At 45.4% G+C, this 16,420-nt stretch overlaps 1 protein-coding gene across 1 annotated transcript in view; it reads right to left on the reverse strand.

Moving 5' to 3' along the window:
• Positions 1–16,420, reverse strand: part of mgat5b (alpha-1,6-mannosylglycoprotein 6-beta-N-acetylglucosaminyltransferase B) — a 198,853-nt gene that overhangs the window by 20,741 nt on the left and 161,692 nt on the right. Inside the window, exons 10-11 of the mRNA XM_077230694.1 lie at positions 12,079–12,212; positions 9,397–9,527 (exon numbers count right to left, since the gene is read on the reverse strand). Of these exons, the coding sequence (XP_077086809.1) occupies positions 9,397–9,527; positions 12,079–12,212 (265 nt within the window). The remainder of the gene's footprint in view (positions 1–9,396; positions 9,528–12,078; positions 12,213–16,420) is intronic.

The raw sequence follows: 16,420 nt of genomic DNA on the forward strand, positions 1-16,420 counted from the left end.
CAGCAAAAACGAAATGGTATGTAATGGCATGTACACGCTCAGAATGATTAAAGAAAAATATTAAAATAAATATTGTCAAAAAACATCATCATGCATTTGTTATGCTGGCAAGATATATTAAAACATATAACAACTTATAGATCACATCTTTAATTATGTATGACTAAAGTCAATTTCACCATCATCTCCACTGAGAATTTTTTTTTTTAAATTTCATACATTAATATGGATTTGAGGCTGTCAGAGTTTGACTGAGAAACATGTAATTAAAATGAGCCATAGGCTACAATATTTTTAAGTTTATTTTTTATTTATTTAGGTGGCATATTAAAATCATGCTTATACCCAAGAGTAGTGATTGGATTTATTTTTTTCTTGAGAATATTGTTGTTTAGTTTATTCTGCCTATCTCAGGTTCTTATGTACAGGTATATGTAATCTAAAGGTCAGAATAAATTATGTTTTGCTCAATATTAGATATTAAAGGAGCATAGAGTTGATGGACTCTGGACGTTTTGTGCTGTCTGCATGAGTGCATATGTTTTGACAAATTAAATAAGAAAATGAAAATAAAAATATATCCCCCAATCAGGCCCTTGACCGTACATTTGACATCTCTATTTTTGATGTTGCTATTTTCACATCAGAACAAAGAGAAGGACCATGTTCTCTGGACAACAATGAAAGTTCTCTTAGATGTGCAGTTAAAGAGGTGTATAAATTATTTACTTATTTAAATCATTACTCCATTAATAATTCATACATTCACCTTCTTTTGAGAATAAAAACCCATTTGGCCCTTTTCCTTGCGCAGCAAAATAACCTTGACTCTCAAGCATGCTTTAACAGCACAGTTCTTAAACAGAGTGACTACAAAAGTTTAAAATTTACCTTCTGGACATTTATGACCGAATGATTCTTGTGTGAACCAAAATTGCTTTTCCTCTAAGCAGTAATGAACGTGCGATTGAGGAATAAGAGTAACAGATGATGTGCTATTTCAAACAACGGACATTCAGAAAAATCAATGTAGGGCCTCGTTAAGGTTCACATTAAAGATTTCTGTCTGTCTCTGGAAAAGCATTGGTAGGTTAATTACATCTCCGTATCGATCTCTGTATGAAAACGTTAGTTAAACAGCGCTGAGGATAAAATATCGTTATATAAATCTGTAACAAGCAATCCATAAATTTAAATTAAACAAATTAAAGCTTATTTGTAAGTCAACAAGTTGATGTACAGTACATGATTCATTCCAATGCCGTTTTCAGAATCTAAATGGAATCTTCTTTTTTGTAAAATATTTTAATGCATTTGATTATGAAGACTATGTTTTGTATATTGTATTTTTTTCTTGTATGTTATATGTATGCTCCATGATCAAACCACTGTTTAATGTGACCCAGTGTCTCATATCAAAATGTATGTATAGCCCTGTTTCCACCTGGTATTAAGATGCGTTTTGTTGGATCAGATCACAAGTAGACGAGGGAGACACATTCCCGTTCCCACCTGGTGTTTTAATCCATCTCTTCTGTCCACTTTTAACAACTTCTGTCCTGATGTAGGGTCTATAGGTGAGTAAATGAATGTGTTTTTTCAGATCTTTTCATCTAATGGATAAAAGTTATACATTTTAAATCCCATATGACTCGCACACTTCCCATAACGTTTGGGCATCAAGTCAGTAGGTGGAGAGAAGACAGTGTTTTGTGTCTGTTTGAACACATTCGACCACGAGCACTACGAAATCAATCCGGTCAAAAGTGTTTTCACCTCTAGAAGTGGTGGAAAGTGGACAAGATCAAAATGTTTTAGACCCCGTTTACACCTGTATTTAGCATCTTCCACTTGTGACCTGATCGACCACAATGCTTCTTAATTCAAGGAGTAAACAGCCTATTTGTCATTGTGTGTGTTTGGGTTTAGATTTGTTATTTTGAGTTCCGTAGAATAGTTACAGAGAATAAGCTTTGGTGTACATTCACCTGAGTTTGATTCCAAGTTCACTGCTCACTGACAAAGTCACTATATGATCTGATCTTGCTCCATGCTCTAATACATTAGAAGTGTAAGAAAGTTATTTTCCGTGGCCAGGGATATAACATTTCTTAAGAGTAGAAAATTACAGGATTTCCTTTTGAGTTAACTGCAACAAAAGCCTATCCATTTATTGAAACAGAGCTACAAAACAGCTCATTAGAGGTGCTTTCTAAGATATTCAAAATCTCAAGTCATATGTAATAAACTTCAGTGTGTAACACATGCCACACTCTTGAGTCCTGAAATCTTCCTCAAGATCTTGTTGTTTTAACATTTATATTCATTAATCTTGAAAAATTCTTAAGCAGCGCAACTATTTTGAGCTGAGCACAAAAAGGAACAATGTTCAATACAAGCATGGCTGGGAGCTTCAGACAAACGGCAACAATAAGCAATTAAAGAAGTCTTTCGATTATTTTAGTCGTAGGGTGCAATCAAGAATTGTTCCCCTTCAGGGACTACCGCTGCGTGTAATCGCAGTGGGAACGCCCCCCAGCGTAGCGCGTCTGAAGCATGAATGAAATCAGTCAATGGAGCGTCACAGCGGGTGACGTCACCGACCAGGAAGCTATAAATATCCCCTGAATACACAAGCCACCAGCTTCTGTTACTTCAGCAGCGCTCTGTGTGTGTCTGATATCTTTCGATTGTGTTTGTCTGATTTGTCAGGAGTTTTCACTATATATATATATATATATTAAAAAACCAAAATGAGCGAGCAGTATAGAAAGTGTGTTCCCCCCTGTACACGTTACATCACGGGTAGGGATTCTCACAAGTTATGTGTAGCTTGTTTGGGAGTTCAGCATGCCCAGTTGGCTCTCGAGGGAGTCGATTGTGAGCATTGCGAGCGTTTTCCTTTGAGAACTCTGCGCTCGCGGCGATCGCTCTTTGAGGAGAGTGGTTTGTTGCGAGCTCCCCAGGGCTCGGGTCCCGCTTCTGTTGAGGCAGAGCGGCGGCGCTTGACTTGGGGTTCGCAGATGGATCTCACCGGCGACGCTGAGACGGGCCCCGCCCTATCTCAGCTTTCTCCGGCGGGATCCAGTGCCTCTCACCCGGCTCTGGAAGCACGCGCTGCGGCGGTTACTTCTGCCCGGGTGGAGGCACGCGATGATGTGGAACTTAGATTATCCAGTTCTGAGGATCTGGATGTCGAAAGTTTGGCATCAGAGGAAACTAGCTCACTTCATTATACTGCTGAAGAAGGTTTAATGGATGTGTTATCTCGGGCTGTTGAAAAACTCAGTATTGAATGGCCAACTGATAAACAAGAATCTAGAAATAAAAGCAAACTAGATGATAGATTTCTCTCTGCACGTCCTCAGCCTTCTCGCCGGTGCTTACCATTCTTCCCAGACCTTCATGCTGAGGTTTCAAAGACCTGGGTTAGACCGGTTTCGAGCAGAATATATACCAATCAATCCAATGCTTATGGTAATATTTTTGGTGCAAAGTCTGCTGGATATGTGACGATGCCGAAGGCGGAGGAGACGCTCGCGAGCTATCTCTCTCCTGCCTCGGCATCTTCGCTTAAAGCACCGGCTCTTCCTTCTAGACCACTGAAAAATACTTCTGTGCTGGTGGGGAAGGCTTACTCGGCGGCTGGGCAGGCGGCTGCATGTTTGCATACAATGGCCATTATGCAGGCTTATCAGGCTGACCTGCTCAAAGATGTGTGTGAGGGGGGAGAAATTTCGGCAGATATGATCAATGAGCTCAGGCAGACTGCTGATCTCACTCTCCGGGCCACCAGGGAAACAGCTAAATCTGTTGGCCGGTCTATGGCAGCCATGGTGGCCACAGAAAGGCATTTATGGTTGAGTAAAAAAGCAAACCTCTATGAAAGAAAAAGATAAATCTCTCTTATTAAATGCTCCTGTTTCGCCTGCGGGCCTCTTCGGTGACGCTCTTCACTCTGTCACTGAGAGGTTCCAGGAAGAGAAAAAACAGGCGGCTGCTTTTCATAAGTTTATCCCTCTCAAAGTGCGCGTCACTGGGGCTGCTGAGCGAGGGCAGTCCCAGCCGTCGAGTTCGTCTTCTAAAAGAGCACAGCAGAAGCGGAGTGTCGCGTCTCGTGCCCCCCCGCAGACAAACTGGAGGGACGAGGCGGGGCGCTCTCCGGCGCGGCCTTCTCGGGGCAGGACTGATCTGAGGTCGGTCATTGTCGCCAGGAAGGCCGCGTCGAACGTCAGGACTCTGAGGGTGGTCCCCATCGGGAAAGACTTGAGTTCGCCGCTCAAAAACACGGCGCCCTGTCTTTCTCGATGCCCTCAGGGGTCTGTTCTACTAACCCTGCCTATACAGGGCGTAGAGAGACTCGGCGAGCGATTTCCCGAGGGACGCTCGCCCCCTCCGAGGAGGGTTGTGGAGTGCTCAGACCAGCTGTTTCCTGCCAGTATGTTACAGGGCGCTGTGTCTGTCACTCGGGATGTTCATCCAGAGGCCAGCCTCGAGAGGCTGGTTCCCTTAGTAGAGTTCCTGGCGGAATGGGAAATGCTTCCCAATGTTTCTCAGTGGGTCCTGAATATTATAAAGAACGGGTACGCTATTCAGTTCAGAACGCGTCCACCTCGGTTCAGAGGGGTTCTGCCCACGGTGGTGGGCCCCGAGCAGGCTCTGGTATTAGAACAGGAGGTAGAAACTCTGCTGCACAAAGGGGCTATAGAACGGGTTCCTCCGCCCAGCAGGGAGTTAGGATACTACAGCCGGTACTTCATCGTTCCGAAAAAAGATGGAGGGCTGCGTCCCATTCTAGATCTGCGTCTCTTAAATCGCACTGTAGGGAAGCTCAAATTCAAGATGCTCACTCTCAAACAGATCGTGTCACAAATCAGATCCGAGGACTGGTTTGTCACGATAGACCTAAAGGACGCCTACTTCCATGTATCCATCCTCCCTCAACACAGGAAGTTCCTGAGGTTCGCTTTCGGGGGCGAAGCGTACCAATATCGGGTTCTTCCGTTTGGCCTAGCACTGTCACCCCGCACGTTCACGAAGTGTATGGATGCAGCTATAGCCCCGCTGAGGCTGCAGGGCATTCGTATTCTGAACTATATAGACGATTGGTTAATTCTAGCTCAATCAGAACAGCAGGCGGTTCGGCACCGAGATGTCGTTCTTGCTCACATCAAGAGGTTGGGGTTGAGGCTCAACGCCAAGAAGAGTGTTCTTTCTCCATTACAGAGAAACACTTTTCTCGGTGTAGTGTGGGATTCGACGACGATGCAGGCACAGTTGTCACCTGCTCGTGTTGCTTCGATTCTCGCCGCAGTAGATCAGGTCAAGCTAGGCCAGTCGTCCACTGTAAAACAGTTCCAGAGACTGTTAGGTCTCATGGCAGCTGCGTCCAACGTGATACCTTTTGGCCTCCTGCACATGAGACCGTTACAGTGGTGGCTCAGAACCAGGGGATTCTCCCCGAGGGGAAATCCGTTTCGCATGATCATGAGTTCGCAACGATGTCTTCGCGCCCTGGTTATGTGGAAAGATCCTCGGTTTCTTTCCCAAGGCCCGGTGTTGGGAGCTCCTTGTCGTCGCGTTATGCTAACGACAGATGCCTCTCTCACGGGGTGGGGGGCGATCATGAGTGGTCGCCCAGCTCGGGGTCTGTGGGGGGACCATCACCGTCTATGGCACATAAATTGTCTAGAGATGTTGGCAGTGTTTCAGGCTCTGAAACACTTCCTCCCAGACCTAAGGGGCCACCATGTTCTTGTTCGAACAGACAACACATTGGTGGTCTCTTATATCAACCATCAGGGGGGTCTGCGTTCTCGCCCACTTTACAAACTGGCACGTCAGATTCTCCTATGGTCCCAGGGGAGAATTCTTTCTTTGAGAGCTATTTATCTCCCAGGGTACTTAAATCAGGGGGCAGACATCCTGTCGAGGCAGGGGCCGAGGCCCGGGGAATGGAGTCTTCACCCCGAGGTGGTGGAGCTCCTATGGGAACATTTCGGTCGTGCCGAGGTAGATCTATTTGCTTCCAGAGAGACATCACATTGTCCACTGTGGTTCTCTCTCAGCCTGCCAGCCCCACTGGGGTTGGACGCGATGGTACATCCGTGGCCGAGGTCACGTCTGTACGCTTTTCCCCCGATCGCTCTGCTCCCGGGAGTTCTGGAGAGGGTTCGCCGGGACGGGCTCAGTCTTCTGCTAATAGCCCCGTTCTGGCCGGCCCGAGTATGGTTTGCGGACCTAGTGTCTCTCCTCGACGGCTCTCCCCTAGAGATACCGATCAGGAGAGATCTACTCTCTCAGGCGAGTGGGTCGATCTTTCACCCCCGCCCAGAACTATGGAGGCTGTGGGCTTGGCCTCTGAGGGGGCCCAGCTCATAGATTCTGGTCTCTCGACTGAGGTCGTTGAGACCATCCTCCAATCCAGAGCTCCCGCCACAAGGAAGTTATATGCCGCGAGGTGGAAACTTTTCACCTCTTGGTGTGGAGAGCGCCAGCAGGACCCAGTTAACTGCCCGGTTGGTACAGTGCTGGATTTCCTGCAGGACCGGCTCTCCACAGGGTTATCTCACTCCACACTGAAGGTGTATGTGGCGGCCTTAGCTGCTTACCACGACCCTTCGAGTGGAGGTTCTCTCGGGAGACACCCACTTGTATCTCGCTTCCTTCGTGGCACCTTGAGGCTGAGGCCTGCAGTCCGCACGAGGGTACCAGCTTGGGATCTGGCCATCGTCTTGGAAGGTCTCTCCCTAGCTCCTTTCGAGCCCATCGAGGAAGTTTCGGAAAAGTTCCTTACACTAAAGACTATCCTTCTTCTTGCTATCTCGTCTCTAAAAAGAATTGGAGATATTCAAGCACTTTCGGTGGCTCCCTCGTGCCTGGAATTTGCTCCTGGTATGGTAAAAGCTTTTCTCTGTCCGAGACCAGGGTATGTTCCTAAGGTACCAACCACTTCGGTTAGACCTATAGTTCTGCAGGCTTTCTGTCCTCCGCCTTTTTTGACGTCAGACCAGGAGAAACTTAATTTGCTGTGTCCTGTTAGGGCTTTAGATGCGTATGTCCACAGAGCTGCCCTGTGGAGGAAATCAGAACAATTGTTTGTCTGTTTTGGGTCACCTAAGAAGGGGTGTCCAGCATCTAAGCAAAGGATGAGCAAGTGGGTGGTCGAGGCCATCTCGCTTGCTTACGGTTCGGCCCATCAGCCTTCACCTTTGGCTGTAAGGGCTCATTCCACCCGGAGTATGGCTGCTTCTACAGCTCTTCTTTCAGGAGCTTCTCTTCAGGACGTTTGTGATGCGGCAGGCTGGTCCTCACCGCACACTTTCGTCAGATTTTATTCCCTTGACCTTAGCTCCACTCCCGGGGCTCAGGTTCTCTCGTCGGCTTGTGTCTCCTTATGACACACGACGGGGATTTGGTCGTATGGGGATGTGGGTATTGCGTTCCCACTGCGATTACACGCAGCGGTAGTCCCTGAAGGGGAACGTCCCGGGTTACGTATGTAACCCTAGTTCCCCGAAGGGACGGACGCTGCGTGTCCTGCCATACTCTCGGCATCCCCTTGGATCTCTTGCTTCAGTAACATTAGAAGCTGGTGGCTTGTGTATTCAGGGGATATTTATAGCTTCCTGGTCGGTGACGTCACCCGCTGTGACGCTCCATTGACTGATTTCATTCATGCTTCAGACGCGCTACGCTGGGGGGCGTTCCCACTGCGATTACACGCAGCGTCCGTCCCTTCGGGGAACTAGGGTTACATACGTAACCCGGGACGTTTCTTGCCCTTATGGTTCAAAAGTTATTAGCATTAATGTAAGTGGACATTTGGACAGTTGGTGGCACTAAAGGGATTGAGTTAGAGACTCCAAATTTGCTTTGGTGAATGTTTGGACTATACTCTATTGGTGTGCCAAATTTCACAACTTTTTACCATATGGTTCTATGGACTGCCATAGACTTCTAGACAGAATAAGAATAAGAAAACTAATGGATATAATAGGTGCCATCGCATCTTCGGTGCTTTGCCCTAAACATATTCAAATAGAAAACAGTTATATTAAATTGGAATAACATATTACAACAGTAGTGTTTTAACTGTATTTTTGATCAAATAAATGCAGCCGTAGGGTTGGTTTACACAGAATGCGTTTTTGCTGTTAAAACGAGATTCAGGTCAGTGGAACGAAAAAAGTGCAAGGTTTAGACATGCGTTTTTTTAAAGTTCAACTTATTGAAACTTGAGCTGTATGTTTTTAGAATGGCGTGTCATGCGCGAGACACTGCAAAAGAGGCGAGACGCAAGTGAAACGATTAAAGACTCGTTTAGCGAGTGTTTACATTGAAGAACAATAGGAAACAAGCACAGTGGAATAATGCAATCTGTGTGAAGACTTCTTACAAAAACATTAATTAATCTTATCGACCCCAAACTTTTCAAGTTCCAGGCCTGGAACTTCCAGGTTCTCCATGACCGTGGGAACCCTGCTCATCCATAAACTGATGAGAAGATTGTCACGCTCTCAGTTAGAGCTGTAAGTGATCCAAGACGGTCGTCAAGAGACCACAAAATAAATTAGAAATGGGGGGAGGGGGACAGAGGACAAGAGGAGATGATTGTCTTGCCAATCTCTAAGCATACAGTTGTGGTTCTGGGCTGAGTGACACATGCACAATGAGAGAGAGTGGGCTGCTATTTGGCCTGGAGGGAACTGTCAGTGTTTAGGGACTCCAGAGCGCAGATAGCTTTAAAATGGCAACCTGTCAAACAAACACAAATGACAATGCAAACCTCGAGCGCACAGAGACAGAGATAGAGACACAATAACACGGCGCTGAAAAACATAGCATTCAAAAACGGCAGGAGAAAACATTCAGGTTAAACGTGGAGACTTCAGGACTCTGAGCTTTTTCATGGCTCCTGGGGTGCATTTTGTTCTCATCAAAACCAATCTCCGCTCCCGAATGCCCAGTGGTTCAAACACACTTTCTAAATAAAAGTCTGCTAGTTGTCAAGTTTTTATTTATTTATTTATTTAGTTGGCGGACGGGCGCGCGCAGTTTCCTCTGGCGATGTTCACAGCCTGTCTCTCTTGATGCTGCAGAATGTTTGCTTTCATCCTGCTTTGAAGCGTGTTAAAGCAGGCTGATGTTATTTGCTGTCAGCACATCCAAACACCACTTTAGCACAATCACTGTGCCCAACAAGCCATGATAGGAGCCAGGCAATCAATCTCCGTATGTTCTGACAGTTACACGGACCGAAAGCAAGTCTACAGCAGTGTTTTCAAATGCTGAGCAAGGCTGGCGATCTGACGCTATACTGCGTGATGGCTGTTTCTGTTAACCATCTGAAAAACCTTTGCTTTGACTGCTATTGTTGGATGCACACATTCTTACCTTCCACATACTGGCTTCTTTGCCGTAAACCACAGCCATGTTGTTGACTTTGTCTCTCTGGATGTGGAATCTTTCAGTCTGGTTTAGTTCCTCGGTCACAAAACCCATGAAGGAGTTATCAGGAGTGTGTGCTGGGGGGGAAAAAAAACACAGTAATTCTAATTTCATAAATACAGTTCCGTACAAGAATTAATTCATTTTGAATAGAATGTTACAGAATAGTTTTAAGAATGTCCTTACAATTTCAGTTGTTTTGTTCAGTTTAGATGTAAGCAATATGAAGAATAGAATGCAACAGTTGGGTAACAGAAGTAAAATATCCATTCATTTTCTCTATAGGATTTTTTTTTAACAATAACTTATAAACCTTTAAAGACAGCCTTACTGTGAACTATGAGGTTGTTAATCGATGGTATTTGCTACTGTTGAAGATGTCAGCCTGCCTTATTTCAACTTAGTTTTAAAATAATTGTGTTTAACTGTGGAATTCATGGTGAAAACTACATTACCTATGATGTTGTACAGAAAATCCCACCAATTTAGAGTAATTTAGAGAGTAGAAACAAGCAAAATACAATAAAATATCTTTTTAGCTCCACCCACTTCCATGAACACTGTGAGAATATATGCATATTTTGCAACACACTTATATAAACCAAATATCTTGTTTTTTTTATATATGTATAATCAATATTTGTAATTGAGTAGTTTTATATTTCTCCATAGTTTTTAATTTGATCATGCTGCACGCAATGCTTCATGGGATTGTAGTTCTTTCAATGACTTGTACGTTAATATTTTTGTCTGATTTCGGAATGTTAAGATGCATTTCGTAGCTGGTTAGTTTGGTTCATGGCTTAAAACACTTTGATGGAGACTTTTTTGAAATCCCTTTGGAAGAAATGAGTGTATAAAAAAAAAAAAAACATGAACACAAGTACATTGTACCTGACCTACTTTTTTTTACATAGTAGTTAAAGACATGAAGTGGTACCAATATCCTTAATAATACATTTAATTTGTATTTGTCAGGATTAAAACTCAATATATAGACTATTTCCAAAAAGTAAAGAGATATTTACTGAAATACATCTTTGTTATGTGCTGATTTTAAGTCATTCCAATCCATCATCCTGTGGGGAATCTGGCCAGTTCAATTCAAATTTACACTCGCAAACTGAAAGGGAACAAATTGTTAAATTCTGAATTGCAGCCAACCCCTGTGTTCTGTTAATATATTTAAATGAGGAACAGTGCCTCAGACTGTCTAGATGCACATTTGTGAAATATGCTGCACAGACCCAAACCCTCTCCAGCTCTGAGAACATCTGCTGCTCTTCTCCTGCTTACAGATGCTCTGCGCCTATAGCATCTGCTACACAAGACACAAAACACTCACCCAAACATGCACTGGTCTTGTTTTCTGCACTGTGATTACTAAAAGTCTTTTATTATACAACCTGATAAACACATTAGAGAAGCTCCTCACCATTTACTCTCTTATTTGTGTTATACTCTTAGAATAAAAGGTTCTATATATAGAACCTTATAGGGTCTGTTTACTGAAAATGCATTTTTCAAAAAGGGTTTCAAAGTTCGTGTTTTTGAAGATTGCACTGTTATTGTTTATGTGAAAACTATAAAAATGTGAATTAGTGAAAACGGTGACGTCATGCTCAATGTGTATTACGTGTTCAGTCTATTCAGTTCAGTCTTTTTAGCTAAAATAATATACTAAACACTGAAATAATGTAATACTCATTGATTTTAAAACATAAGATGTACTTTAAAATACAACCTTAATGTACATAACTGATAACAAAAAAAATAATAATAAAAAAATGAGAAACGGTTATTTAAAGCAAAAATAATTAAATGTGAACTGTCAAAAAAGCAGAAATGTCAATTTACAGTTATTTTTGCTTTAAATCATTTTTTTATGAGATCAGAATATTTGATACAATTGAAATTTCATAATTCACATCACCGATTTCAATATAACAAAAAGTAATACTAGCCTAAGTAAAAAAAAAAAAAAAAAAAATCTCTCAAGCTTATAGTCCTTGATAAAACAAGAACAAAGAAACTAATTAAAAGCAACAGGAAAACAAACTAGAACACATACACAAATGAAATAGACCTACCTGAAAAACTTCAAGCACTAGAAATACTACATCAATTTTGTAAAGCAATCAAATGTATATATAAAAAATACTGAATAGTCTACTTCTAATAAAAAGTTAGAATTGATTTCTAACAAAAAAAATCAATCAATATCAGTCTCTCTTTTGTTGTTTGATTAACTTTGATGACACAGACAGCAGGTTTATTAGGCTGCTGTCACGTAATACTTAACGCACTGATTCAATATACTGTTACACATACATTTTCTTTATCACTGTTAATGTTGACATAAATGACTGTGTTTAAAAGGATATTTGCAAAGATGGGCATTTTGACATGTAAGTATGTGTATTTAACCATTCAAGCCCGATTACGCAACAAAAAGAGCTAATTTTAATACTAACATGCTTTATGAGGAGCGGCTTTATGCGCGCACATCTCTCAGACAATGCTTAGAAACCATCACACAATGTAGCATATAGCAAAATTAGTTCTCTTTCATTACTTATTGGACTTTAATGCTTTGAAACTGTGAATAATAAGCAGTCATAGACTCACGGAACATGGTCATGTACTGCTTGCCGTTGAGGTTCCAGTATCCCCAGTTGGTCCTGTAGCCATGCAGTGTGGCGTACTCCTCATTATTATATGCTGGCTCCGTGCCAAAGGTGTCGATCACACGGATGTGGCACCTAGACAGAAAAAGCAAAAGTGTGTTTTCACTTCAACCTCAAATCTGTTCATTTTCCAGCTAATATGCTCACACATCCCATTCCATCGAATAAAACGCTGTGTCCACATTAGCAGAAATGTTTCCACATTACAATATACGTTTCCCTATAAAAGATAAAATTGCCTCATTCCCAAAGCAGAGAAAGTTGTTTCCATGTAACACAATGAAAGCAACCAAAAGCAGACAAGCTCCAAAATTAAAAGCAACACAGCAGTAGATCATTTGACTTGTAATGCACAAATCAAATGAACTACCGCTGAGGTGCTTTTAATTTCTATGTCTTCTGAGGCAATATGATAGCTTTGTGTGAAGAGCACAGTGAAACGTCTCGGTTACGTATGTAACCCTAGTTCCCTGATAGGGAACGAGACGCTGCGTCAAACGCTGCGGGAACGCCCCTGCGTTGTGCGTCATGAAGCACGTATGGAATCAGCCCAATGGAGAGATGAAACGTCATAGGCGGGTGACGTCATCGACCAGGAAACTATAAAGCACCCCAAAAACACAAGCGCATTAGCTTCTGATAGGCTTGAAGGAAGCGCTAACGGGAGTGCCGGGAGTATGGCGGAGCGACGCAGCGTCTCGTTCCCTATCAGGGAACTAGGGTTACATACGTAACCGAGACGTTCCCTTTCAAGGGAACTTCGAGCTGCGTCAAACGCTGCGGGAACGCGAATACCCACGTCGCCATAGGACCAAATGACCGTCATGTGAGACTAGCGCACAGAGGACGAGAGCACCTGTGCCCCAGGGGTAGAGCTTAAGTCTAGGTCATAGAACTTAATAAAAGTATGCGGTGAAGACCATCCAGCCGCATCACAAACATCACTCAGGGAAACCCCCGACAAAAGAGCTTTAGAAGCAGCCATACTCCTGGTAGAGTGAGCTCGGACAACCAAAGGTGAAGGCTGGCCAGCCGACTCATAAGCAAGTGAGATAGCCTCAACCACCCACTTGCTCATTCTCTGTTTAGACGCCGGACACCCTTTCCTGGGTGGCCCGAAACATACAAAAAGTTGTTCTGATTTCCTCCACAGGGCAGCTCTGTGGACATAAGCGTCTAATGCCCTAACAGGGCAGAGTGAATTAAGTTTCTCCTGGTCCGATGACATAAATGGAGGAGGACAGAAAGCCTGCAGAACCGTAGGTCTAACAATATTAGTAGGAACCTTAGGAACGTAACCTGGTCTAGGATGCAGAAAAGCTTTAACCATGCCAGGTGCAAATTCCAGGCACGAGGGTGAAACCGACAGAGCCTGCAAATCTCCGATTCTTTTTAGTGAAGAGATAGCAAGCAAAAAGATAGTCTTAAAAGTGAGAAACTTCTCGGGAACTTCTTCGATAGGTTCAAAAGGAGCTAGGGAAAGACCTTCTAATACAATGGCCAGATCCCAAGTCGGCACCCTCGTACGAACTGCTGGCCTCAGCCTCAAAGTGCCACGGAGGAAACGAGTTATAAGCGGGTGTCCCCCAAGAGAAACTCCACTGAAAGGGACGTGGTAAGCAGCTAGTGCCGCCACATACACCTTTAGTGTGGAGGGGGATAACCCTGTGGAGAAGCGCTCCTGCAGGAATTCCAGCACTGCACCCACTGGGCAGTTAACTGGGTCCTGCAGGTGTTCTCCACACCAAGAAGTGAAAAGTTTCCACTTCAAGGCATAAAGCTTCCTCGTGGATGGAGCTCTGGAGTTAAGAATGGTCTCAACAACCTCGGTTGAGAGACCGGAGTCTATGAGCTGGGCCCCCTCAGAGGCCAAGCCCACAGTTTCCACAATTCTGGGCGGGGGTGAAGTATCGTGCCCCCCGCCTGGGAGAGTAGATCCCTCCTGACCGGGAGCTCCAAAGGAGAACCGTCCAGGAGAGAAATCAGGTCCGCAAACCATACTCGGGCCGGCCAGAACGGGGCTACTAGTAGTAGACTGACCCCGTCCCGGCGGACCCTCTCCAGAACTCCTGGTAACAGAGCAATCGGGGGAAAGGCGTACAGACGTGACCTCGGCCACGGCTGCACCATAGCATCCAACCCCAGGGGGGCTGGAAGAGTGATGGAGAACCACCGATGACAATGAGTGGTCTCCTTGGAAGCGAATAGGTCCACCTCGGCGCGACCGAAACTCAACCAAAGGAGCTCCACCACCTCGGGGTGGAGTCTCCATTCCCCTGGCCTCGGCCCCTGCCTCGACAGGGAGTCTGCTACCACATTCAAATACCCAGGGAGATACATTGCTCTCAGAGATAGTAGCTTCCCTTGGGACCACAGGAGGATCTGACGGGCCAACTTGTAAAGCCGGCGAGACCGCAGGCCCCCCTGATGATTTATATAAGAGACCACCGACGTGTTGTCTGATTGAACTAACACATGATGGCCTCTCAGGTCTGTTAGGAAGTGTTTCAGAGCCTGAAACACAGCCAACATCTCTAGACAATTTATGTGCCACGAAAGATGATGATCCTGCCACAGACCTTGGGCTGGGCGACCACTCATGACCGCCCCCCACCCTGTGAGGGAAGCATCCGTCGTTAGCGTTATGCGACGACAAAGAGCCCCCAGCACAGGACCTTTGGATAGGAACCAAGTTTCTCTCCACATGACCAGAGCACGAAGGCAGCGCCGCGTGACTTTGAACGTGCGGAGCGGATTTCCCCTCGGGGAGAATCCCTTGGTCCTGAGCCACCACTGTAGCGGTCTCATGTACAACAGGCCGCAAGGTATAACGTTGGACGCTGCTGCCATCAGACCCAACAGTCTCTGAAACTGCTTGACAGTGAGTAGCTGGCCTAGCTTCACTTGTTTCACAGCTGAGAGAATCGAAGCGATGCGGGTCGGAGAGAGTCGCGCCCGCATCGATACCGAATCCCAAACGACACCCAGAAAAGTGGTCTTCTGGGAAGGAGATAATACACTTTTCTTTGCGTTCAGCCTCAACCCCAACTTTCTGATATGAGCGAGGACGACATCTCGATGCCGAACCGCCATCTGCTCGGTCTGAGCTAAAATCAACCAATCGTCGATGTAATTGAGAATACGAATGCCCTGAAGCCTCAGAGGCACTAGTGCTGCATCCATGCATTTCGTGAAAGTGCGGGGAGATAAAGCTAGGCCAAACGGAAGAACCCTGTACTGGTACGCCTCGCCCCCGAAGGCGAACCTCAGGAACTTCCTGTGTTGTGGAAGGATGGACACATGGAAGTATGCGTCCTTCAGATCTATCGTGACAAACCAGTCCTCGGACCTGATTTGAGACACGATCTGCTTGATAGTGAGCATCTTGAATTTTAGCTTCCCTACCGAGCGATTCAATATGCGCAGGTCTAAAATTGGACGCAACCCCCCATCCTTCTTTGGAACGATGAAATATCGGCTGTAATAACCTGACTCCAAACTGGGAGGAGGAACCCGTTCTATAGCCTCTTTTTGAAGGAGCGTTTTCACCTCTTGTTCCAATACCAGAGCCTGCTCGGGGCCCACCACTGTGTGCAGAACCCCTCTGAATTTTGGTGGACGACACCTGAACTGGATAGCATAACCCTTTTCTACTGTCTGCAGGACCCAATGAGATATTTTTGGAAGGCTTTTCCACTCTGCCAGAAATTCTACTAAGGGTACCAGCCTCTCGAGACTGGCCTCTGGTGTAACTTGAGCAGCAGACGCAGCGCCCTGTAACGGCGCACCGGCAGGGAACAACTGGTCTGACCGCTCTGAGACCCTCCTCAGAGGGAGCGAGCGTCCCTCGGGAAAGCGCTCGCTGGGATCGTCTGTGCCCCGGCATAAAGGCGGGGTTGGCAGAACGAGCCCCTGAGGGCACCGAGGAGGAATGGGCACCGTAAAAAGAGGTGAACACCTTTCCGCCTCGGTGGGGACCACCCTCAGCATCCTGAACGGCTTGGCGTCAGGACTTCTTCTTAGCCGAAGCCTTCTTAGCCAATATAACTGTCCTCAGATCAGTTCTACTGGGAGAAGGCTTCGGCTGAGAGTGTCGCGGCTGAGCCCACTGTCCAGCAGGGGGAGCACGAGACGCGACACTCTGCCTCTGCTGCGCTCTATGTGATGAGCTCGAAGACGGCCGGGGCTGCTCCCGCCCAGCAGCCCCAGGGACATGAACTTTAAGGGGAAGAAACTTTTTAAAAGCTGCAGTTTGTTTCTTTTCTTCTTGGAATTTATCGATA

The sequence above is a fragment of the Siphateles boraxobius genome, unplaced genomic scaffold (assembly GCF_051911475.1).
Source record: "Siphateles boraxobius isolate OS27281-9 unplaced genomic scaffold, OSU_SipBor_1 15, whole genome shotgun sequence".
Lineage (NCBI taxonomy): Eukaryota > Metazoa > Chordata > Actinopteri > Cypriniformes > Leuciscidae > Siphateles > Siphateles boraxobius.